Source organism: Pseudophryne corroboree, chromosome 3 (assembly GCF_028390025.1).
Source record: "Pseudophryne corroboree isolate aPseCor3 chromosome 3, aPseCor3.hap2, whole genome shotgun sequence".
Lineage (NCBI taxonomy): Eukaryota > Metazoa > Chordata > Amphibia > Anura > Myobatrachidae > Pseudophryne > Pseudophryne corroboree.
The window spans coordinates 1,843,564-1,870,493 of NC_086446.1; the positions used below are offsets into that span (position 1 = coordinate 1,843,564).

The 26,930-nt window shown below is 45.4% G+C and overlaps 1 protein-coding gene across 5 annotated transcripts in view; it reads left to right on the plus strand.

The window, feature by feature from the left end:
- The window catches only part of LOC135054493 (oocyte zinc finger protein XlCOF6.1-like), a 124,886-nt gene extending 99,419 nt beyond the window's left edge, over positions 1–25,467 (plus strand). For 3 of the 5 annotated variants that reach the window (XM_063957602.1, XM_063957603.1, XM_063957606.1), the window contains one exon: positions 22,559–25,467. In XM_063957602.1, the coding sequence (XP_063813672.1) occupies positions 22,559–23,952 (1,394 nt within the window). In that variant the 3' untranslated portion in view covers positions 23,953–25,467. The remainder of the gene's footprint in view (positions 1–22,558) is intronic. The other 2 variants (XM_063957607.1, XM_063957605.1) reach the window with 2 other exon arrangements.
- The last annotated feature ends 1,463 nt before the right edge of the window (positions 25,468–26,930 follow it).

Sequence of the window (26,930 nt, forward strand, 5' to 3'; positions counted from 1 at the left end):
GGAGATTTCCCGATGTTATCAAAGAAAAACCCCTTTGTCTATACAATCACGTCTGCGTATGCTTTTCCACAGCGTATATGACACAATGGTATCACGTTGTGCTGTGTAGAACACACGGATGTGCAATTCAATCGCACAGCCTATAGATACCAGTTATCTATATGCCCTACGATTGCTGTAGACCACCTAGAACACCTTGACCACTCTAGACCACCTAGATTTGGGACACCTAGACCACCTAGATCATCTAGACCACCTAGTTCTGATCACGCAAGGTAGCGAACCCTACGCCACCGGGCCTCTACTAACCCAGTGTTCACCAACGGGATCCCGAATTCCCGGTTCAATCACAATCACGTCTGCTTTCACTCACTCAGATACACCTTGTTTTTTTCTTTTCTGTACAGAAAATTTCCACTCCCCTAGGTTGGTTACTTTACCCCAGAGGTACTTACAGTTTTTAAACTTAATTTTTTTTAAGGTAACCTGTTTTTGAAATCGGATAGTTATGTGCTATTGTATTAAATGTATACTATCCCACCTTTTAATTGAACAATTATCGTGTGATTTGTACTTAGCCTCCGTACTCCTACGCAACCTTGTGTACACACGCTACCATGCGTGCCTTTTACGCCGCGTGTGCAACCCTGTACTTTGTCCGTACCACATGTACAAAAGTGCGTCCGCAATTCAACAAACCACACAGTCTCTATAAATATGAGCAATAAAAGCTACTATCGCTCATAAACACAACACCCAGTTTTTCTGTATAAACCTTTAAATGACTAGGTCAGAACTGCGTTTTGTGTCTTTATAATTACTCCCTTAATACACTTATTTTAAATTTATCTATATAGCGAACAAATGTATCCGATTTCGCACAGATTTATAATGACTAATAACTGTTGGCAACACTATGTGGGGGGAGTATGCAAAATAGTGATACGCTTTGTTACGCTTTTGGCGCCAAAAAATATTACACAGATTTTTAAATAGCTTTTTTCCTGTTACCTCCGGATTCTATCAGCACCTCTGTAGACCAGACAGAGCAGACGCAATCTAACAGCAAAAAATAGGGTTTCAAAACATCCACGCAACCAGGAAAAGGTTTTACTGAAATATGTATCTCCACCCTTTGCTGATAGATTAAAGTCTGCTATGATCCGCTAGCCTACAAGTGTGTGAAAAACCGGATCGATGCTGATTTACTTACAGGACTAAAAGCAACACCTTAATACACAAATTTGGGCCGCTGTATGTAATTCTTACCCTACATACTTTTTACACAGTTAGCGTTCAAAGACCCGTACCGTGTACGCACTTTCCGTACCAACGCCACGACGGATGTACAAAGTACACGCAGTGAGTACACACACACACCGACACACTGAGAACACAATGCAGCTACACGTGTGGTAGTATTACACCTTAAACCTTAGCAGGAAATGGGACACGGCACCAAATTATATTTCAAAACTATGTTGGGGTCCAACCCACCAACGGTTATCTTTACTAGCAGGGGATTACAACAAAAATACAATACAATAAGAGAAAAGGGCTACAGTCAATGGTACATACGTTTTGTTCGCCTGCGCTTCCCGGTCCGGTCCTCAATCTTCAAGGTAAATGACCTTCAGAGATTGTGTCTGACCGGGCCTGCAGCTGGCTTTTTATACATTTGTCCAAAACCTAATACAATGGAAACTGTAATCTCTTTGTCTATTGGTCACTGGGATGGTCATTTACAGTACAGGAGAGGTCATAGGTCAGTTTGAATAGGTGGGTGATGTCTGGTCCAGGTGCACTTGCAGATGTTCTCCACTGGGTTCCCGCCGAATATCAGTTGTACAGTAAATACAGTTGATATTAATATTCTGCTCTTGCGCATAACTATTCGCAGGAGCGTGTGATCTTCTGCAAACTAACATCGGAATATTGCTCTTAAGATATTCTACAGCTGGATACCAAACACCACCTCCTAACCTAATTCTGTCCCCTCCTATCCTGTGAAGGTGAATCCCTTTGTTATCATACCCTTTAAGCAAGTGTAACTTGCTGGTGTGGTGCAGGGAAACTATGTGTACATTGTGCACTATGTGGATTAAATATGTAATGTGTTTTTATGGCTTTTCCATGCGATTACAAATACTACCGTAATTACTCATACCACGCGCTAATACGCAGGACCGCGGGAGCGATCATACGCAAATTGAGAATATGTGCATGCACGGCAGAACAAGTAGGCCATCTGTGTAGTTTGCATGTGATGTGTGTACTGAAATATTTTCGACTTCGGCACGGGGTATACTCCTAATTCCACCTCTGGTTTCAGAGGGTACTAGGGGTTTTTTGGAGCTATTCTGCCATCTTTTACATGTACTGCTACTGGGGCTACATTCGCCATCACCCAGTGTCCTGTCCATCTTTGGTCCAAAGGGAACCCAGTATTTGCAAGATCATTTCCTCTACCTGAGATGGACATGTGTCTATAATGGTGGAGTGTAACATTATCCTTTGAGGGGTGTCTAATATATCTTGCACCTCCTGTGCATGGTTCTCAGGGATATATAAGAACACACCCTCTGGGGTACAGTATATGACACACCGCATTTTACCCAACAAGTCTCTGCCCAGTAGATTAGTCGGAGCCGATGCAGCCAACAGGAAAGAATGTTTGGTTTGCAATGGCCCTATCGTAATCTCTGCAGGTCTACTCAAAGGGTATTGCTGCACCTTTCTCGTTACTCCCACTGCCGAAAACGTTTACCAGTGATCTTATCCAGATGGAGAATTTTCTATTACTGCAAAAGAAAAAAAAATCAACAAGCTTCTAGGTAATGCGAAGTATTCATTCAGTCCTTCTCATCCCTTATTAAGGGGTCTGTACATGGTCCAACAAACATTTCTGAGCTCATCTTGACTAGGGGCATTACTAGAAATGAATACTTCTTATATGGTAACTAAAAGAAATACCCGGGGGTTACCCTGTCTTTGTCCGCTTTCCTACTGGCAAATACTAATGTGCGGACAGGTTTATTCTCCATTTCTGACGTTACTTTCTTCATTTTTAGTTTATTTTTGGGTTTTACTATATATGTACTCGAGTGACTCCATACTTACCAGTTCCATTGGTCTCAGCCACTTCCCCTGCAGGCTACTGCTCCTCTTTTACCGGTTGCATACTCCTCTGAGTGCATGAGAAATGGCTGAAACCAGTCAGGTCACCTTCTCCTCCTAAATAAAACTTCGACATTCATTAGTACATATATAGGTTACAGTCATATTTTTTATGTTTTTATTATTTTCTACAGTTTGTATGCTGGCCGTAACTGCTTCTACATCTACATATGGCGGTGTACTTGCTTTCTCTTTTTTCTACTTGTTTATTGTTGCTACAGTTCAAACAGTACTTATCTTATATGACTTTGGTTAGACATACTACCTGCAATACCTCAGGATCAAACTCACCAACCCTAGGAAATGATGCCTTATCCTCAGCAGTCATACGTACCCATTCATCACAATAAGCTTCTGCGTGTGGACCATATTTCCCACACATTATAAACCGAGCTGACCCCCTGGGCCGCAGCTCTCCTGCCTGAATCCTGGCCACTGTACGTCTCTCACTTGAGCAACTGGCTCCCATTGTGGGTCCTCTACCACAAACACCAAAAAACACAATGCAAGCAGACGGTGAAAGTTCTCTGAGCGCTCTACACCCACTCTCGCCCACGCTGGTCAGTACGATACACTGTCAATAGTGGATCGCAAAGTACCCAACTTAGGGCTCCTATCAGACCTTACAGCACCGTAATTTCTTTTTGTGGAGGTTCTGTTGGAATATTTTCCTGAGAGAGACAGCGAAAAAATAAATTTTCGGTATCTTTCCACTAGAATTTTTGTAGGGTGATAAACAGAAAACTTCAATAACTATTGTTCACCCATTCCAGTGGACTTCCACCAGGGAGATTTCCTGACGTATTCATCAAAAAACCCTTGTTTACACAATCACGTCTGCGTATGCTCTCCACAGCGCATATGACTCACCTAGTATCACGTTGCGCTGTGTAGAACACACCGACGTGCAATTCAATCGTACGGCCTATAGATACTTGTTATCTATATGCCCTACGATCGCGGGAGTCAAATTTACAAGCTGCGCTCCTCAGCCGGAGCGTAACAAAAAACCTTTACTTCAATTCACAATTCTATCACAATTTACAATTCCCTATCACGCTCCTGTGCAAGTCTCCTCACGACTTGCGTATTTCTCTATATATTCACGTAAGGTAGCGAACCTTACGCCGCCGGGCCTCTACTAACCCAGTGTTTCCACAACAATCCTATTAACCGTGGTTCAATACATCCACTCCTACTTTCACTCACTCAAATACACAATGTTTCTCTGACGTCCTAGTGGATGCTGGGAACTCCGTAAGGACCATGGGGAATAGACGGGCTCCGCAGGAGACTGGGCACTCTAAAAGAAAGATTAGGTACTATCTGGTGTGCACTGGCTCCTCCCTCTATGCCCCTCCTCCAGACCTCAGTTAGATTTCTGTGCCCGGCCGAGCTGGATGCACACTAGGGGCTCTCCTGAGCTCCTAGAAATAAAGTATATGTTAGGTTTTTTATTTTACAGTGAGACCTGCTGGCAACAGGCTCACTGCAACGAGGGACTAAGGGGAGAAGAAGCGAACCTACCTGCTTGCAGCTAGCTTGGGCTTCTTAGGCTACTGGACACCATTAGCTCCAGAGGGATCGACCGCAGGACCCGTCCTTGGTGTTCGTTCCCGGAGCCGCGCCGCCGTCCCCCTTACAGAGCCAGAAGCATGAAGATGGTCCGGAAAATCGGCGGCAGAAGACTTCAGTCTTCACCAAGGTAGCGCACAGCACTGCAGCTGTGCGCCATTGCTCCTCATACACACTTCACACTCCGGTCACTGAGGGTGCAGGGCGCTGGGGGGGGGGGGCGCCCTGAGCGGCAATAAAAACACCTTGGCTGGCAAAATAATCACAATATATAGCCCCAGAGGCTATATATGTGATAATTACCCCTGCCAGAATCCATAAAAAAGCGGGAGAAAAGTCAGCGAAAAAGGGGCGGAGCTATCTCCCTCGGCACACTGGCGCCATTTTCTCTTCACAGTGTAGCTGGAAGACAGCTCCCCAGGCTCTCCCCTGTAGTTTTCAGGCTCAAAGGGTTAAAAAGAGAGGGGGGGCACTAAATTTAGGCGCAATATTGTTTATACAAGCAGCTATTGGGGAAAATTCACTCAGTGATAGTGTTTATCCCTACATTATATAGCGCTCTGGTGTGTGCTGGCATACTCTCTCTCTGTCTCCCCAAAGGGCTGTGTGGGGTCCTGTCCTCAGTCAGAGCTTTCCCTGTGTGTGTGCGGTGTGTCGGTACGGCTGTGTCGACATGTTTGATGAGGCTTATGTGGAGGCGGAGCAGATGCCGAAAAATGGGATGTCGCCCCCTGTGGGCCGACACCAGAGTGGATGGATAGGTGGAAGGTATTAACCGACAGTGTCAACTCCTTACATAAAAGGCTGGATGACGTAACAGCTATGGGACAGCCGGCTTCTCAGCCCGCGCCTGCCCAGGCGTCTCAAAGGCCATCAGGGGCTCAAAAACGCCCGCTCCCTCAGATGGCAGACACAGATGTCGACACGGAGTCTGACTCCAGTGTCGACGAGGTTGAGACATATACACAATCCACTAGGAACATCCGTTACATGATCCCGGCAAAAAAAAAAAAATGTGTTACACATTTCTGACATTAACCCAAGTACCACTAAAAAAGGGTTTTATGTTTGGGGAGAAAAAGCAGGCAGTGTTTTGTTCCCCCATCAAATGAGTGAATGAAGTGTGAAAAAGCGTGGGTTCCCCCGATAAGAAACTGGTAATTTCTAAAAAGTTACTGATGGCGTACCTTTTCCCGCCAGAGGATAAGTTACGCTGGGAGATATCCCCTAGGGTGGATAAGGCGCTCACACGTTTGTCAAAAAAGGTGGCACTGCCGTCTTAGGATACAGCCACTTTGAAGGTACCTGCTGATAAAAAGCAGGAGGCTATCCTGAAGTCTGTATTTACACACTCAGGTACTAGACTGAGACCTGCAGATAGTGCTGCTGCAGCGTGGTCTGTAACCCTGTCAAACAGGGATACTATTTTGCAAACATAAGACGTCGTCTTATATATGAGGGATGCACAGAGGGATATTTTGCCGGCTGGCATCCAGAATTAATGCAATGTCCATTCTGTCAGGAGGGTATTAGAGACCCGACACTGGACAGGTGATGCTGACTTTAAAAGGCACATAGAGCCTTATAAGGGTGAGGAATTGTTTGGGGATGGTCTCTGGGACCTCGTATCCACAGCAACAGCTGGGAAGAAATTTTTTTTACCTCTGGTTTCCTCACAGCCTAAGAAAGCACTGTATTATCAGGTACAGTCCTTTCGGCTTCAGAAAAGCAAGCGGGTCAAAGGCGCTTCCTTTCTGCACAGAGACGAGGGAAGAGGGAAAAAGCTGCACCAGTCAGCCAGTTCCCAGAATCAAAATTCTTCCCCCGCTTCCTCTGAGTCCACCGCATGACGCAGGGGCTCCACAGGCGTAGCCAGGTACGGTGGGGGGCCGCCTTAAATATTTCAGCGATCAGTGGGCTCGCTCACAGGTGGATCCCTGGATCCTTCAAGTAGTATCTCAGGGGTACAAGCTGGAATTCGAGATGTCTCCCCCCCGCCGTTTCCTCAAATCTGCCTTGCCGACAACTCCCTCAGGCAGGGAGGCTGTGCTAGAGGCAATTCACAAGCTGTATTCCCAGCAGGTGATAGTCAAGGTGCCCCTACTTCAACAAGGACGGGGATACTATTCCATACTGTTTGTGGTACCGAAACCGGACGGTTCGGTGAGACCCATTTTAAATTTGAAGTCCTTGAACACATACATAAAAAAATTCAAGTTCAAGATGGAATCGCTCAGGGCGGTTATTGCAAGCCTGGAGGAGGGGGATTACATGGTATCCCTGGACATCAAGGATGCTTACCTACATGTCCCCATTTACCATCCTCACCAGGAGTACCTCAGATTTGTGGTACAGGATTGCCATTACCAATTCCAAACACTGCCGTTTGGACTGTCCACGGCACCGAGGGTCTTTACCAAGGTAATGGCAGAAATGATGATACTCCTTCGAAAAAAGGGAGTTTTTAATTATCCCGTACTTGGACGATCTCCTTATAAAGGCGAGGTCCATGGAGCAGTTGTTGGTCGGAGTAGCACTATCTCGGGAAGTGCTACAACAGCACGGATGGATTCTATACATTCCAAAGTCACAGCTGGTTCCTACCACACGCCTACTGTTCCTGGGGATGGTTCTGGACACAGAACAGAAAAAAGTGTTTCTCCCGCAGGAGAAAGCCAAGGAGCTGTCATCTCTAGTCAGAGACCTCCTGAAACCAAAACAGGTATCGGTGCATCACTGCACACGAGTCCTGGGAAAAATGGTAGCTTCTTACGAAGCAAAATTCAATTCGGCAGGTTCCATGCAAGAACCTTTCAGTGGGACCTCTTGGACAAGTGGTCGGAATCGCATCTTCAGATGCATCGGCTGATAACCCTGTCTCCAAGGACCAGGGTATCTCTACTGTGGTGGCTGCAGAGTGCTCATCTTCAAGAGGGCCGCAGATTCGGCATACAGGACTGGGTCCTGGTAACCACGGATGCCAGCCTTCGAGGCTGGGGGGCAGTCACACAGGGAAGAAATTTCCAAGGACTTTGGTCAAGTCAGGAGTCGTCCCTACACATAAATAGTCTGGAACTGAGGGCCATTTACAATGCCCTAAGTCTGGCAAGGCCTCTGCTTCAAAACCAGCCGGTACTGATCCAATCAGACAACATCACGGCAGTCGCCCATGTAAACCGACAGGGCGGCACAAGAAGCAGGATGGCGATGGCAGAAGCCACAAGGATTCTCCGATGGGCGGAAAATCACGTCTTAGCACTGTCAGCAGTGTTCATTCCGGGAGTGGACAACTGGGAAGCAGACTTCCTCAGCAGACACGACCGACACGCGGGAGAGTGGGGACTTCATCCAGAAGTCTTCCAACTGTTGGTGAACCGTTGGGAAAGGCCACAGGTGGACATGATGGCGTCCCGCCTAAACAAACTAGATATTGCGCCAGGTCAAAGGACCCTCAGGCAATAGCTGTGGACGCTCTAGTGACACCGTGGGTGTACCAGTTGGTTTATGTATTCCCTCCTCTGCCTCTCATACCAAAGGTACTGAGAATAATAAGAAAACGAGGAGTAAGAACGATACTCGTGGTTCCGGATGGGCCAAGAAGAGCTTGGTACCCAGAACTTCAAGAAATATCAGAGGACCCATGGCCTCTACCGCTCAGACAGGATCTGCTACAGCAGGGGCCCTGTCTGTTCCAAGACTTACCACGGCTGCGTTGGACGGCATGGCGGTTGAATTCCGGATCCTAAAGCAAAAGGGCATTCCGGAGGAAGTCATTCCTACGCTGATAAAAGCCAGGAAAGAAGTAACCGCAAACCATTATCACCGTATTTGGCGAAAATATGTTGCGTGGTGTGAGGCCAGGAAGGCCCCAACAGAGGAATTTCAGCTGGGTCGTTTTCTGCACTTCCTACAGTCAGGAGTGACTATGGGCCTAAATTTGGGTTCCATTAAGGTCCAGATTTCGGCTCTGTCGATTTTCTTCCAGAAAGAACTGGCTTCACTGCCTGGAGTTCAGACATTTGTAAAGGGAGTGCTACATATTCAGCCCCTTTTTTGTGCCTTCTGTGGCACCTGGGGATCTCAACGTGGTGTTGAGTTTCTTAAAATCACTTTGGTTTGAGCCACTTAAAACTGTGGATTTGAAATATCTCACGTGGAAAGTGGTCATGTTATTGGCCTTGGCTTCGGCCAGGCGTGTGTCAGAATTGGCGGCTTTGTCATGTAAAAGCCCTTATCTGATTTTCCATATGGATAGGGCAGAATTGAGGACTCGTCCCCATTTTCTCCCTAAGGTGGTATCAGCTTTTCACTTGAACCAACCTATTGTAGTGCCTGCGGCTACTAGGGACTTGGAAGATTCCAAGTTACTGGACGTAGTCGGGGCCTTAAACATTTATATTTCCAGGACGGCTGGAGTCAGGAAAACTGACTCGTTTTTTATCCTGTAGGCACCTAACAAAATAGGTGCTCCTGCTTCTAAGCAGACTATTGCTCGCTGAATTTGTAGCACAATTCAGCTGGAGCATTCTGCGGCTGGATTGCCGCATCCTAAATCAGTAACAGCCCATTCCACGAGGAAAGTGGGCTCATCTTGGGCGGCTGCCCGAGGGGTCTCGGCTTTACAACTTTGCCGAGCTGCAACTTGGTCAGGGGCAAACACGTTTGCTAAATTCTACAAATTTGATACCCTGGCTGAGGAGGACCTTGAGTTCTCTCATTCGGTGCTGCAGAGTCATCCGCACTCTCCCGCCCGTTTGGGAGCTTTGGTATAATCCCCATGGTCCTTACGGAGTTCCCAGCATCCACTAGGACGACAGAGAAAAAAAGATTTTACTCACCGGTAAATCTATTTCTCGTAGTCCGTAGTGGATGCTGGGCGCCCATCCCAAGTGCGGATTGTCTGCAATACTTGTATATAGTTATTGCCTAACTAAAGGGTTATTGTTGAGCCATCTGTTGAGAGGCTCAGTTATATTTCATACTGTTAACTGGGTATAGTATCACGAGTTATACGGTGTGATTGGTGTGGCTGGTATGAGTCTTACCCGGGATTCAAAATCCTTCCTTATTGTGTCAGCTCTTCCGGGCACAGTATCCTGAGGTCTGGAGGAGGGGCATAGAGGGAGGAGCCAGTGCACACCAGATAGTACCTAATCTTTCTTTTAGAGTGCCCAGTCTCCTGCGGAGCCCGTCTATTCCCCATGGTCCTTACGGAGTTCCCAGCATCCACTACGGACTACGAGAAATAGATTTACCGGTGAGTAAAATCTTATTTTTTCTTTTCTGTATAGAAAATATCACTCCCTTTGATTGATGGTTTTACCCCAGAGGTAGTACAGTTTAAACAAAGTCCTACACTAATCAGCTTTGAAATCGGATAGTTATGTGCTATAGGATTAAATGTATACTATCCCACCTTAAATTGAACAGCTATCGTGTGGTTATATCTTGCGCCCGCAACTCTACGTAACCTTGCGTAAACATGCGACTGTGCGTGCCTCTACGCCACGTGTGTGACCCTGTACGTTGTCCTCACATACCGTACCACGTGTACAAACGTGCGTTCGCAATTTAATAAAACACTATCTCAATAAATGTGAGCAATAAAAACTACTATCGCTCACTAACACAACACACACTTGTTCCGTATAAACCTAAACGACTAGGCCAGAACTGTGTTTCGTTTTTTTATAATTACTCCCTTAACACACTAATTTAAATATATATATATATATATAGCAAATAAATGTATCCGATTTCACACAGATCTATAATGACTATTGACTATAATTTATATGCTATGATTCAGATTGGATAGATATCTTGCAGAACATACACTGATATAAATACCCATAATTATAATAATATAATATATATATATAATTTACTGCACTCCTATGAGACCCTTTATATGTATTCGTGGACATACTGAATGACTAGTTTTTCTCAGGGCCTCTATAATTTGCATATCAAAGATATTTGCCTTGCACTACTAAAGTGGTTAAGCAAGTTAGTTAACATTTCAATGGCTATCCTACCATAGCAAACAGAGTCAACAAGTCCCGGAAAGAGAAAAGAAAAAAAAGAACTCTTTTTTTTTTAAACTCTCACCAGGCCCAATCGAAACTATTTGTAATTGACTATGGCATGGGTTAAATAAATTCATTGGTAACTTATAAATGGTGTTGGATTTGTAGATATGTATTGTTTCTTTGTGACAAAGGAAACTGATTGTTTCAACCAGACTGAAAGTCAGCTATTTAGAAAGTTGGATAAAGTGACCTTTCTAAAATGGCCACTGCTCCTCCCACTTTCACATCCATGTGGCTTGAACAAGATGGTGGACAGGCCATGTGGCTAACCCAAAATGGAGGACAGACCATGCGGCTCTTTTGTCACAAAGAAATCACACTCTATACAAGCACCAAAAGTTACTTTAGGCCTGGTTTTAAAAGTATACGAATTTACCTCAGCATGTTAACACAGCTATATTATGGCTATGCACCAACTTTTAAATGTTCTTTAAATTTACTTAACAGATAAACAATCCAATCTGAATCAAACACAATATGAGTTATTTGAACTTTGTTTTGCAACAATAAAAATATGCTGTAGCATTTTAAATATTGTGGAAACATTGTCCCTTGAATTTCATATCAGCGCCTTACTGATAACACAAAAAGAAAAACGGATGTGATTCGGCAGCATCACGATGCGTCCATTGTTAGCTGGTAGACCACAGCGGCGCTTGTACAGTGCATCATTATAACGTGATATCGCTGACGCAGCCCCCATCTGTTAAAGTCAAATTTCTCTAACGTCCTAATGGATGCTGGGGACTCCGTAAGGACCATGGGGAATAGACGGGCTCCGCAGGAGACAGGGCACTTTAAGAAAGAATTTAGATTCTGGTGTGTTCTGGCTCCTCCCTCTATGTCCCTCCTCCAGACCTCAGTTAGAATATGTGCCCGGACGAGCTGGGTGCTACTTAGTGAGCTCTCCTGAGCTTGCTAAAAAGAAAGTATTTTGTTAGGTTTTTTATTTTCAGAGAGATCTGCTGGCAACAGGCTCTCTGCTACGTGGGACTGAGGGGAGAGAAGCAAATCTACTAACTGAAGATAGGTCCTGCTTCTTAGGCTACTGGACACCATTAGCTCCAGAGGGATCGTACACAGGATCGCACCCTTGGTCGTCCGATCCCGGAGCCGCGCCGCAGTCCCCCTCGCAGAGCCAGAAGACAGAAGCCGGTGACAGAAGCAAGAAGACTTCGAAATCGGCGGGCAGAAGACTCCAGTCTTCATATGAGGTAGCGCACAGCACTGCAGCTGTGCGCCATTGCTCCCACACTAAACCCACATACTCCGGTCACTGTAGAGTGCAGGGCGCAGGGGGGGGCGCCCTGGGCAGCAATTAGAGACCTCTTTGGCAAACGTTTGCATAATATACAGTTGGGCACTGTATATATGTATGAGCCCCCGCCAAAATTGTACATGAAAGCGGGACAGAAGCCCGCCGTCGAGGGGGCGGGGCTTCTTCCTCAGCACTCACCAGCGCCATGTTTTTTCTCCACAGCACCGCTGAGAGGAAGCTTTCCAGCCTCTCCCCTGCAGTTACACGGTAGAAGAGGGTAAAAAGAGAGGGGGGGCACATAATTAGGCGCAAAAATCAATATAAACAGCAGCTAATGGGTTATCATTAAGTTACTGTGTTATTCCTGGGTTAATAGCGCTGGGGTGTGTGCTGGCATACTCTCTCTCTGTCTCTCCAAAGGGCCTTATGGGGGAATTGTCTTCAGATGAGCATTCCCAGAGTGTGTGGTGTGTCGGTACGTGTGTGTCGACATATCTGAGGTAAAAGGCTCCCCTAAGGAGGAGATGGAGCAAATAGGTGTGTGAGAGGGTGTCTCCGTCGACAACGCCGACGCCTGTTTGGATATGTGTAATTAACAGCTAAGGTGAATTTATTGCACAAAAGATTAGAGAACAGACAGGAAATCTACCCATGTCTGTCCCTAGGTCGCAGAGACCTTTAGAGTCTCTCAATACTCACTATCCAAAATAATAGACACTGATATCGACACGGAGTTGACTCCAGTGTCGACTACGATAATGCAAAGATACAGCCAAAATGCAGAAAAGTATTCAATATATGATTATTGTAATAAAAGATGATTTGCATATCACTGATGACTCATCTGTCCCTGACACAAGGGTACACATGTTTAAGGGGAAGAAAGCTGAGGTAAATTTCCCTCCTCTCATTAGGAAAAAGAGCGGGAATCTCCAGACAAGAGACTGCAGTTTCCCACAAAGAATTCTCAGGCAGTATCCTTTCCCCACTAGCGCCAGGATATGATGGGACTCTTCCCCTAGGGTGTCACGTTTGCCCATAAGGTAGCCCTGATGTAACAGCTATTTTCAGGGATCCTGCAGATAGCGTGCACATTCTGGTACACTACTCAGACCGGCGATTGTGTCGGCATGGATTTATAGCGCTGTGGCAGCGTGGACGGTTACCTTATCAGCAGAGATTGAGACCCTAGTATGTATATAGATATACATATGTATATATAGAGATACAAAATATAACAAAAATGACAGCACTCTATGTCAGTAACGATAAGTTCAGGTGCAGGGTCCTGGTAATTGATACAAACACTCACTTCCTCCAAAATAGAATAAAGAATTTAGACCAGCACTCACGTTTGATGAAAGAAAAAAAGGTTTTTTTTATTCCTGACAAGCCATCTGGAAATACCCACTGCTACAATCCGGCCCCTGATGAAAACCAGAAAGCGTTGAAACAGCTGTTGGGCGGATTGTAGCAGTGGGTATTTCCAGATGGCTTGTCAGGAATAAAAAAAAACTTTTTTTCTTTCATCAAACGTGAGTGCTGGTCTAAATTCTTTTTTCTATTTTGGAGGAAGTGAGTGTTTGTATATATAGAGATATATATATATTAAAGATGCTGTCTTAAGCAAAGAGACATGAGTATACTGGGTCCTAGAGTCAAAGCTATGTCGATTTCTGCTTGACGTGTCCTGTAGAATATGCAATGGACAGATGATGCCGACTTAAGAGGCATATGGAAGGCTGAGGATTGTGTGGAGAAGGGTTCTCGGACCTGGTCTCCACAGCTATAGCTGGTAATTCTGATATTTTGCCTTATATTCCTGCACAGCCTAGGAAAGCACGACATTATCAAATGCAGCCTTTCGAATAAAGAAACAAGAAAGTCCGAGGTGCGTCCTTTCTTGCCAGAGGCGGGGGCAGAGGAAAGAAGCTGCACAACACAGCTAGTTCCCAGGAACAGAAGTCCTCCCCGGCCTCTACAAAAATCCACCGCATGTCGCTGGGGCTCCACAGGCGGAGCTAGGTCCGGTGGGGGCACGCCTTCGTAAGTTCAGCCACAAGTGGGTTCACTCCCTGTTAGATCCCTGGGCAATAGATATTGTGTCTCAGGGATACGAGCTGGACTTTGAGAAGATGCCCTCTCGCCAACGGCCCTGCCGGCTTCCCCCCACGAGAGGGAAACAGTGTTAACTGCAATTCACAAATTGTATCTTCAACAGGTGGTGGTCAAGGTTCCCCTCCTTCAACAAGGAGGGGGTTATTATTCGACCATGTTGTAGTCCCGAAACCAGACGGTTCGGTCAGACCCATATTGAATTTAAAATCCCTGAACATATACCTGAAAAGGTTCAAGTTCAAGATGGAATCGCTAAGAGCGGTCATTGCAAGCCTGAAAGGGGGAGATTTTATGGTGACTTGGGACATAAAGGATGCATACCTTCATGTCCCCATTTATCCACCTCATCAGGCGTACCTCAGAATTGCGGTACGGGACTGTCATTATCAATTTCAGACGTTGCCGTTTGGTCTCTCCACGGCCTTGAGAATATTCGCCAAAGGTAATGGCGGGAATGATGGTGCTCCTGCGGAAGCAAGGTGTCACTATTATCACGTACTTGGACGATCTCCTCATAAAAGCGAGATCAAGAGAGCAGTTGCTGAACAGCGTATCACTTTCTCTGGAAGTGTAACGGCAACACGGCTGGATTCTAAATATTCCAAAGTCGCAGTTGATTTCTACAGCTCATCTGCCTCTCCTAGGCATGATCCTAGACACAGACCAGAAAAGGGTTTATCTCCCGATAGAGAGAGCTCAGGAGCTCGTGACACTGGTCAGGAATCTATTAAAACCAAAACAGGTGTCAGTGCATCACTGCACTCGAGTCCTGGGAAGGAGAGTGGCATCATACGAGGCCATTCCCATCGGCAGGTTCCATGCGAGGACCTTCCAATGGGACTTACTGGACAAGTGGTCCGGATCACATCTTCAGATGCATCGGTTAATCACCCTATCCCCCAGGGCCAGGGTGTCTCTCCTGTGGTGGCTGCAGAGTGCTCACCTTCTTGAAGGTCGCAGATTCGGCATTCAGGACTGGGTCCTGGTGACCACGGATACAAGCCTCCGAGGGTGGGGGGCAGTCACACAGGGAAGAAATTTCCAAGGGCAGTGGTCAAGGCAGGAGACTTGCCTTCACATCAACATCCTGGAACTAAGGGCCATATACAACGCCCTAAGTCAAGCGGAGACCCTGCTTCGCGACCAACCGGTTCTGATTCAGTCAGACAATATCACCGCAGTGGCTCATGTAAACCGCCAAGGCGGCATAAGGAGCAGGGTGGCGATGGTAAAAGCCACCAGAATTCTTCGCTGGGCGGAGAATCACGTAAGCGCACTGTCAGCAGTGTTCATTCCGGGAGTGAACAACTGGGAAGCAGACTTCCTCAGTAGGCACGACCTCCACCCGGGAGAGTGGGGACTTCATCAAGAAGTCTTCATGCAGATTGCAAGTCGGTGGGAACTGCCACAGGTGGACATGATGGCATCCCACCTCAACAAAAAGCTGCAGAGATATTGCGCCAGGTCAAGAGACCCTCAGGCGATAGCTGTGGACGCACTGGTGACACCGTGGGTGTTCCCGTCGGTCTATGTATTGCCTCCTCTTCCTCTCATACCCAAGGTGCTGAGAATCATAAGGAAAGGAGGAGTGAGAACAATACTCTTTGTTCCGGATTGGCCAAGAAGGACTTGGTATCCAGATCTGCAAGAAATGCTCACAGAGGACCCGTGGCCTCTGCCTCTAAGACAGGATTTGTGCAACAGGGGCCCTGTCTGTTCCTAGACTTACCGCGGCTGCGTTTGACGGCATGGCGGTTGAACGCCGGATCCTAGCAGAAAAAGGCATTCCGGATGAGGTCATTCCTACGCTGATAGAGGCTAGGAAGGATGTGACGGCTCAACATTATCACCGTATATGGCGATAATATGTTGCTTGGTGTGAGGCCAGGAATGCCCCTATGGAGGAATTCCAGCGGGGCCGTTTTCCTTCACTTCCTACAGTCGGGAGTGACTTTGGGCCTGAAATTGGGTTCCATTAAGGTCCAGATTTCGGCCCTATCCATTTTCTTTAAAAAAGAACTGGCTTCTCTTCCTGAAGTTCAGACGTTGTAAAGGGAGTGCTGCATGTTCAACCCCCTTTTGTGCCTCCAGTGGCACCTTGGGATCTTAACAAGGTGTTGAGTTTCCTGAAGTCACACTGGTTTGAGCCACTCAAAATCGTGGAGTTAAAATTTCTCACGTGGAAGTTGGTCATGCTATTAGCCTTGGCTTCAGCTAGGCGTGTGTCAGAATTAGCGGCTTTGTCACATAAAAGCCCCTATCTGGTTTTTCCATATGGACAGGGCAGAATTTCGGACCCCTCCACAATTTCTGCCAAAAGTGGTGTCATCTATTCATATGAACCAACCTATTGTGGTGCCTGTGGCTACTCGTGACTTGGAGGATTCCGAGTTACTAGATGTGGTCAGGGCTTTGAAGGTTTATGTAGCCAGAACGGCTAGAGTCAGGTAAACTGAGTCTCTGTTTATCCTGTATGCACCCAACAAGCTGGGTGCTCCCGCTTCAAAGCAAACTATTGCTCGCTGGATCTGTAACACGATTCAGCAGGCTCATTCTGCGGCTGGATTGCCGCTTCCAAAATCAGTAAAAGCCCACTCCACAAGGAAGGTGGGCTCTTCTTGGGCGGCTGCCCGAGGGGTCTCGGCATTACAGCTTTGCCAAGCAGCTACTTGGTCAGGTTCGAACACTTTTGCAAAGTTCTACAAGTTTGATACCCTGGCTGAGGAGGACCTTGTGTTTGCTCATTCGGTGCTGCAGAGTCATCCGCACTCTCCCGCCCGTTTGGGAGCTTTGGTATAATCCCCATGGTCCTTACGGAGTCCCCAGCATCCACTAGGACGTTAGAGAAAATAAGATTTTACTTACCGGTAAATGTATTTCTCGTAGTCCGTAGTGGATGCTGGGCGTCCGTCCCAAGTGCGGACTTCTTCTGCAATGCTTGTATATAGTATATAGTTATTGCTTAAATAAGGGTTATGTTTGGTTGCATCAGGGTAGATCTGATGCTCCGTTGTTGTTCATACTGTTAACTGGGTAAGTTTATCACGAGTGATACGGTATGATTGGTGTGACTGGTATGAGTCTTGCCCTGGATTCCAAAATCCTTTCCTTGTACTGTCAGCTCCTCCGGGCACAGTTTCTCTAACTGAGGTCTGGAGGAGGGACATAGAGGGAGGAGCCAGAACACACCAGAATCTAAATTCTTTCTTAAAGTGCCCTGTCTCCTGCGGAGCCCGTCTATTCCCCATGGTCCTTACGGAGTCCCCAGCATCCACTACGGACTACGAGAAATAGATTTACCGGTAACTAAAATCTTATTTTACTTTCTAATAAGTATTTAAAATGCCAGCTCTAATATATATTGTGGACGCCAGGTGCATCTTATTACCTTGTGCTATGAATGTGCGCTGTATGTCGCAAAACACTACATCCCATAAGAGAAAACAATGGGGGTGATTCCAAGTTGATCGCAGCAGGGTTTTTGATAGCAATTGGGCAAAACCATGTGCACTGCAGGGGAGGCAGATATAACATTTGCAGAAAGAGTTAGATTTGGGTGGGTTATTTTGTTTCTGTGCAGGGTAAATACTGGCTGCTTTATTTTTACACTGCAAATTAGATTGCAGATTGAACACACCCCACCCAAATCTAACTCTCTTTGCACATGTTATATCTGCCTCCCCTGCAGTGCACATGGTTTTGCCCAATTGCTAACAAAAATCCTGCTGCGATCAACTTGGAATTACCCCCAATACACCCACACATTGTCTGAGTGTATATATTATTGATGTATATATTTGTTATTAAAAGTATATGTATACAATATATCACATGTACAGTATATATATATTTACATGGTTACAATTTACACAGCAAGCAGTTATTACAAACTAATTCATTACAGACACGGCCAGCATACAATTACCATATTTTGCTCAATGCACCCTCCGCTCCATATCACTCTCTCTCTCTCAGTAAAAACAAACAGCCACTTGACAGATAGCATCTCGACCATCACCCGGGAAAGACAGAACAAGAAAACTGTGTGTGTGGGATCAGCTATACTCTGAGTCTCTTGGGGGTGTACAGATCTCTCTGTTATTGGTCTAGGGGAGGGAACTTTCTCATTCATGATGAGTCATTGGTCAGTGTGAGGGCTTTTGTTCAAGGTTGCTGGTCTCTGGTTTCCTGTCCACAAATGCTTTAAATGGAATGTCTATTGTTCTCTTCAGAATTGTGGCTTTATTTTCCTACATTTAATCATATCTACTCATGGCAATGTGCTACAACCTAATCACAGGCATCAAATGAATCCACACATTAATCTGGTTACTTTGACACCAAGCACGACATGTCCATCTTGCTCCGCTCCAACAATACACATACATGACGTTATATTCCATTATATCGTTTGAAACCTTATGATGTCTGGTGCTTGATATGTTTAAATTTATGTGCTGTATGAAATATGTGTTGAATATATATTTGTGGCATGTCTGTGTGAGTGCGTATGTTACCATATATTGCTGTGCTAGCTGCGCGTATTTGCAAGCATAGCGACTCATCTGTTTGGAGTTTGGATGTTCTCTCTATGTAATATTTTTTACTTCGACACTTCGGATCCGTTAAAGGCGCAAGCTCTGCAGCAGGTTGCGAGTTCTCTCCTGGATACGGGGATGGTAGCGCCGGTTCCTCTGTCCCAGAGAGGCAGAGGTTATTATTCGACCCTGTTTCTAGTTCCGAAACCCAATGGGTCTTTCCGGCCTATTCTCAACCTCAAATCACTAAACAAGTTTGTGAGAGTGTCCAAGTTCCGTATGGAAACACTGCGCTCTATTGTACCGGCGGTGGAACCCGGAGACTATATGGTATCCCTGGATATACAGGATGCTTACCTGTATATACCTATTGCCAAGTCACATCAGCAGTATCTGCGGTTTGCTATTGGCAACCTCCACTATCAGTTCCAGGCTCTACCATTTGGACTGGCTATGGCTCCTCGGATCTTCACCAAGGTCATGGCCATAATGACGGCACATCTCCGTCGCCAGGGAGTCAGGATCCTGCCGTATCTGGACGACTGGCTGATCCTGGCAAACTCCCTCGATGTCCTCCTCAGTCATCTACAACTGACTGTAAGCTTCCTACAAGCCGACGGGTGGCTCATCAATTAGAAGAAATCCTCGCTGGTTCCAGCTCAGAGCACGGTGCACCTTTGAGCACTTCTGGACACACACATTCAATGTCTGTTCCTGTCTTCAGAGAAAGTCCTGAAGCTTCAGGACAGGATAAGATGCTTCCTTTGTTGCCCAAGAGTGTTGATACACTCGGCGATGCAAGTCCTTGGCCTGATGGTGTCGGCATTCGACATGGTGGAGTACGCTCAATTTAATTCCCGCCCTCTGCAGAGGTTAATCCTTTCCAAGTGGGACGGCCTACCTCATCGGATCAGATCTCACATGATTACCTTGACTCTGGAGGTTCATCTGTCGGTGACCTGGTGGCTACAGGACCAGCAATTGAGCAGGGGCCATCCCTTCTGGATCCCCGACTGGGTCCTGCTGACAATGGATGCCAGTCTGCGGGGATCAGATGCGGTGTTGGAGCAACACTCTTTCCAGGGTCGTTGGACCAAGGAGGAGTCTCTCCTCTCGATAAACATTCTGGAGCTGTTCAATGCATTAACTCTCGCCCTGCCTCTGGTACAGAACAGGCCTGTTCAAGTATGGTCAGACAACGACACCATGGTGGCATACAAGGCGGCACTTGAATCCGCATGGCAATGTTGGAAGTGTCAAAGATCCTTCGTTGGGCGGAACGCCATGTGCAAGCAATATCGGCAGTGTTCATTCTGGGTGTCCAAAACTTGGAAGCGGACTTCCTCAGTCGCCAGGATGTACACACCTGAGAGTGGGTCTTCATCCGGAAGTCTTTCAACTCCTAGTAGACATGTGGGGCCTACCAGATGTAGACCAGATGGCTTCTCGACAAAATCACAAAGTTCCGGTCTTCGGATCAAGGACCAGGGATACTCAAGCAGCGTTCGTGGACACGAAGCTATTCCATGGAACTTTTGGCTGCCTTACGTGTTCCCTCCAATGTCACTCCTGCCCAGGGTCCTGTGTAAGTTCAAGCAAGAAGGAGGAATACTACTTCTAGTCACTACGGCTTGGCTCAGATGGCATTGGTTCTCAGACCTGCAGGGTCAATCGACACAGCGTCCTCTTCTACTTCCTCAACGACCAGACCTCCTCGTACAGGGCCCTTATCTCTATCCAGACCTGGCCAGACCGGCTTTGACGGCGTGGCACTTGAAGCATCACTCCTGAGAGCCAAAGGATTCTCCGAGGCGGTTATACAAACTATGTTGAAAGCCCGTAAGCCAGCATCTGCTCGGATTTATTACAGGGTTTGGAATGTTTACTTCACCTGGTGTGCTAATAAGAGTTATGATGCATACAGATTCAGAACATCCAGAATCCTGGCTTTTCTGCAACAAGGCCTGGACTTAGGCCTTCATCTGGCCTTCCTCATGGTTCCCATATCTGCCTTGTCGGTGTGGTTTCAGAGGAAAATCGCCATCTATACCTGACGTTCATACCTTCACTCAGGGCATGTTACGGATTCAGCCTCCTTATGTCCCTCCTGTGGCTCCATGGGATCTGTCTGTTGTCCTAAATGCCCTGCAAGAGTCTCCATTCGAACCTCTTGAGACGGTGACTTAAATGTCTTACCCTTAAGGTAGTGTTTCTGCTGGCTTTTGCCTCTGCTAGCAGGGTGTTTGACTTAGGCGGATTGTCCTGTCGTCCACCCTTTCAGGTATTTAATCGTGAACCGGGCAGTTCTTAGATCTCGCCCAGGTTATTTACCTAAGCTGGAGTCATCTTTTCACCTTAACCAAGAGATTGTGGTCCAAGCCTTTATCGCTTCTGACTTGTCCCCCAAAGAGCGGTCTTTGGATGTGGTAAGGCCTCTCCATATATATGTGGAGAGGACTGCCTCCATCAGGAGGTCAGATACCCTTTTTGTATTGTTTGGTTTCCACAAACGTGGCTGGCCTGCGAACAAGCAAACCTTGGCCAGATGGATTAGAATGGTGATTGCACAAGCTTATGCACAGGCTGGACTTCCAGCTCCTGCTGCTATTAAACCCCATTCTACTGAGTCTGTTGGACCCTCTTGGGCAAGGCGGCTACGTGGTCATCAGTGAACACGTTCATTAGGTTCTGTGCCTTTGATACTTCTGACTCCCAGGATGCTTCCTTTGGACGCCGGGTTCTCATACCTGTTAAGGTGCATCCCCTCACTTGAGGAACTGCTTTAGGACATCCCCGATGTTTTGCTGTGGAACACAGTGTACCCCGCTGCAGAAAAGGAGAGTTATGGTAGACTTACCATTGTTAACTCTCTTTCTGCGAGTTACACTGGGTTCCACAGGGCCCACACCCTGACGCACCTAGCTTCTATGGGTTTGTATGGAATTAGCTGCTGGTCCATTCTCCTGGCGTAAGAATGTGGTTCTATGTGACTAACATCTGCCTTCTCTCTTACCTGCTCCTGCATTGGACTGGTTAACAAACTAGAGGCGGGGTTATAGTAGGAGGCCCCCAATGCATCCTGGGACAGCCTAAAGCTTTAGCGTGTTGGTGCCTCTGGATCAAGATCCACTCTACACCCCGATGTTTCCCTATGGAACCCAGTGTACCTCGCAGAAAGAGTTAACAATGGTACGTCTACCATAACTCCTTTTGTTTCGTATACAGTAACATGTTTTATACTAGTTTTGACTCGCTTGTGGCTAGTCTCTAAAGTTTATATGTATCATCATACTGTATATGTTTTATAATGATTCTTGTTCTGTGACAAAAATTGAAATAAAGAATTTATATAAAAATAAAAATAATGGTCCCTAATTCCCTAATATTCACCAGTGTTTGGACCCTGCATCCCTCCTGTGGTCTATTTGGGTTAAATCCAGGACACAAGGGGCCAACTCATGCCAGACCCAGAGGAACACTTCTCCAGCCATAATCTGGTGGTTATGGACCTTTGCGGTGGCGCATTGTCCTACTGAAAGACCCTGCTCCCATCTGAGTGACTGTACCTACTATCAAGCCTTGTTCAGTGTCGCTTACATTGTGATACGCTGCCATTGTCACTGAATGATATGACAACAGATTGCAATTTATATCTATTGATATTAGTATCTATTTATGCCAGTTAATGATTAATATATTACTCCAGCCTCTGCCCATGTGGAGGAAATTTGGAGACATTTCACTTTAGTCTTTATTGAAAAATTCAACATTTCTATTTCCCTGTATGATTTTATTCCCAGCAGATGGATGTAGCAGCCGTAATGTCTCAGAGGATCATCTCGTTTTATCTCAGAATAGTGAAATAGATGATGATGGCATCACCCGAGAGTCTCCTGGAGAAATCCCAATTATACACCCAGTACCTCACCGTGCAGATATGTCATCTGATCCCTCTGATCATGGCAAATGTTCTCCTGATAACTCTGATATTGGTGCATCTGTTACAGCTCTGAGAGTAGATACAGTGTTTCCCTGTTCTATAGATGCCAAATGTTTTACACAGAACACAAAGTGTATTACCCATCAGCCAGCTAAGGCAGGTGAAAGGCCATTTCCATGTTCTGAGTGTGGGAAATGTTTTAAATATAAATCAGTTTTTCTTGTACATGAGAGAAGTCACACAGGTGAGAAGCCATTTCCATGTTCTGAGTGTGGGAAATGTTTTGCACAGAAATACCATCTTGTTGAACATCAGAGAAGTCACACAGGTGAAAAGCCATTTCCATGTTCTGTGTGTGGGAAATGTTTTACACAGAAATCATATCTTGTTAAACATCAGAGATGTCACACAGGTGAGAAGCCATTTCCATGTTCTGAGTGTGGGAAATGTTTTAGACAGAAATCATATCTTGTTAAACATCAGAGATGTCACACAGGTGAGAAGCCATTTCCATGTTCTGAGTGTGGGAAATGTTTTAGACAGAAATCATATCTTGTTAAACATCAGAGATGTCACACAGGTGAGAAGCCATTTCCATGTTCTGAGTGTGGGAAATGTTTTAGACAGAAATCAAATCTTGTTAAACATCAGAGATGGCACACAGGTGCAAAGCCATTTCCATGTTCTGAGTGTGGGAAAAGTTTTCTCGAGAAATCAGATCTTGCCAGACATCAGAGAATTCACACAGGTGAGAGGCCATTTTGTTGTTCTGAGTGTGGGAAATCTTTTATAGAGAAAGCAGCACTTGTTAAACATCAGAGAATTCACACAGGTGAGAAGCCATTTCCATGCTCTGAGTGTGGGAAATGTTTTACACACAAATTATCTCTTGTTATACATCAGAGATATCACACAGGAGAGAGTCCATTTACATGTTCTGAGTGTGGGAAATGTTTTGTATACAAATCATATCTTGTTTCACATCAGAAAAGTCACACAGGTGAGAGGCCATTTCCATGCTCTGAGTGTGGGAAATGTTTTACAGAGAAGTCACATCTTGTTTCACATCAGAGATATCACACAGGTGAGAAACCATTTACATGCTCTGAGTGTGGGAAATGTTTTAAACAGAACACACAACTTATCAAACATAAGAGAAGTCACACAGGCGAGAGGCCATATCCATGTTTTGAGTGTGGGAAATGTTTTACACAAAGTTCAGCTCTTGCTAGACATCAGAGAAGTCACAAGTGAAGTTACTCAGTTGGCACTTTTTATGTTTGTGAGATTATTATATGGAAAATCATAAACCTCAGTAAGCTTAGTATTTCTCCTGTCACTGGCTCTATATTGACCTCTTAACATTTGTTTTTTGTAGCATCGTTTCAATTACTCTACCATTTGCATTATTGTACATTTATGACGTTTCTCCTGAAACCTGACAGACAACTTCCTGTAACAATCCTCCCGACAATTGACATTTTTGCAGCAAGGAGTCCAGGTGCAGGAGGAATGTGAGGCTATAAAAACATTTTATTCCCGATTCTGAGCAGCATGTAATACGGTTGTAGTTCTAGCCACCTGCCTTGATCAAAATTCCCATAGTGGTATTCTGAGTCCTATGCATCTTGTGTATGCTTCTCCACGGGTGTGGTATCACCCATAGACAGTTAAAAGATAGACAGTCATTAGGTAGACACCGTATGGTCGACAGTCAAAAGATAGACAGGGTCAAAAGTCAGACAGAATTATTTTTTGGGGGTGTTTTTAAACATTTTTAACCCAATTTTGGTGAAATTCGTCCCCTCGCAGGTTCGCTACTTTCGCCACAACTTTTCTAAAAGGTAATTGTTTGTGACATGGATAGTAAATGAGGCAAAAGTTGTAAAAAAAAGAAAAACAAAAAAAACATTTGTGTCTGACTTTTGACCCCGTTTGATTTCTGACTCGACCATATGGTGTCTACCTAATGACTGTCTATCTTTTAACTATCTATAGACAGGAACCAGCTTCTCCACTGACTAGATCAGCCATCACGCCCAGTAATGGCACTTCTACCTAACCAATACTAGGTGCAAGAGAGATAAGACAGCCTAAGTGAGTGCTGAATTTCAGTACTTTGCGCATGTGCACGGCCCGTATTCTGCATGCGCCAATGGGTCCTGCGGCATAGGACGCAGGTCGGCATCAGACCTGGTTGACAGCTCTTTAGCTGTATCGGGGGTGGTGACTGGCTCCGTTTGGAGAAACAGGCATGTCGCCGCTGTTTAGAGGGCGGAAAGAGGCCACAGATCTCCGTCGTAGGAAGAGTCGCACCATCAGTGAGCATAAGGATTGTCCTACATGTGGTTGCTCTTGGGGTTCCAGATCGAGAGCAGTATGTGTATATTTGTCAGTATGCGAGTACAGAGGATGCTGGATAGATTATAATGTATATACCATTGTTTTCATTCAGGCTATATTGCATTTTTATTTTTCATGGATATGGAAGATAAAACTGCACTTGAAGTTATATTGGATGTGAATTAAAAGTATTTAATATTAAAATTCAAAATAGTATTGGTAGTATCCAATTTAATAAATGGATAAGAAAGGGTTGCTGCCATAGACAGTAAATATTACACTCTAAAAGCAAATAAAGAAAGTCTGTACCTTGTGCAATGTAAGTATTGATTACAGTTAAAACTTGTATAAAAAAAATGTTAAAAATATATTTTTTGTTGGGAGTGTGTTATGTTTGAGAAGTGAAATAAAAACAAATTATAGATGTTGAAGGAAATAGTGTTTTAGAAACTGGTGCATTGGTTGTTTTCTTGTGTTTGTGTGGTCAGTACTACATACAGATGGATCCTCCCTCAGCGTTGCAGTTTCTCCGCCTAAACTGAGTATGTGTCTCGCCTTAGCTATAACTCAGGTTGTTGAGGTGTTGCACGGAAAGGCACGTTAAGATGCGACAACATACACAATGTACAATACACATCTTCACCACTGGGTGGCTAATGCTCCACTAGTCCAGTATTGTATAGCGGCGGATGGATATACAGCACAGTACTCGTACTGTAATAGTGTACTCTTAGCAAGCCCTGGCAAATGGTCAGTGACAACTGTAATGGTATACACACCAACCTACGGTCAGACGGAGAGAGCCAATCAGGAACTTGAAGTGTATAGTATAGCATACTGTAAATAAAGGAGGGGTATTTTTACGCAATGCCTGAACTGTCATTTTGGCAGTGTTGTGCGGGGGTCACACACATCGATACCATGATTTACTAATGAACGCTGCTCTTCAGGGACGCTACAGAACAATTTCATTCTCTGTCGGGACCCAAAAATTAAATCAATAAATAAAAATTGTATATACAGATGCAAACTTACGTTTTAAAGCGTATAAACCAAATCCATGCTTAACAACTGAATTTATTTGTTACACCGCCTCTTTCAAGACGTGACTTCCAAAGTGGGCGCCAGCCACATCAAGAGCATAGTGACTGGAAAATGTGTGAACTGATGACGGAGTAGCTGCCGACACCTGTGCCTTCTTAGCCCAAGATGTTGCAACTACTCTAGTTGAGTGTGCCTTCAGATTTACTGGTACCTCTTGACCGTTCTCTTTTGTATACAAACTAAATCAGCTCAGTGATCCATCTGTTTTGTAGGTGCCTCGCCTTTCCTTGTTCCTGAATGCAGGACAAACAAATGTTTTGTCTTCCTACAGTCTTTCACGCTTTCCAGATAAATGGATATTGCTCGTACCAGATCCAAAGTATGTAATTTTTTTTCTCCTCTTCAGTATTTGGTTGATGTAAAAATGAAGGCAATACAATTTCCTGGCTCAAATGAAATGTTGAAACCACTTTTCGTCAGGAACTCTGGATTGTCTTTAGTACTATTCTGTCAGGAAAAACATTCAAATAAGGCTCTTCTGTCCATAACGCCTGAAGTTCACGGTCTCTTCGTGCAGAAGTAATGGCAATTAGAAACACCACCTTCCAAGTTAGAAATTTTAGAGACACTTCTTGCAGAGGTTCAAACGGTGGTAACATCAAAGCATTTAGAACAAGGTTCAAAGCCCAAGGAGCTAGGACTGACCTGATCCGTGGCCTTATCCTCTTTATTGCCTGACAGAATCTTTTTACAAGATCATCCTCTGATCATTTTCTATCCAGTAATACACTTAGGGGGTCATTCCGACCCGATCGCTCGCTGCAGTTTGTCGCAGCGCAGCGATC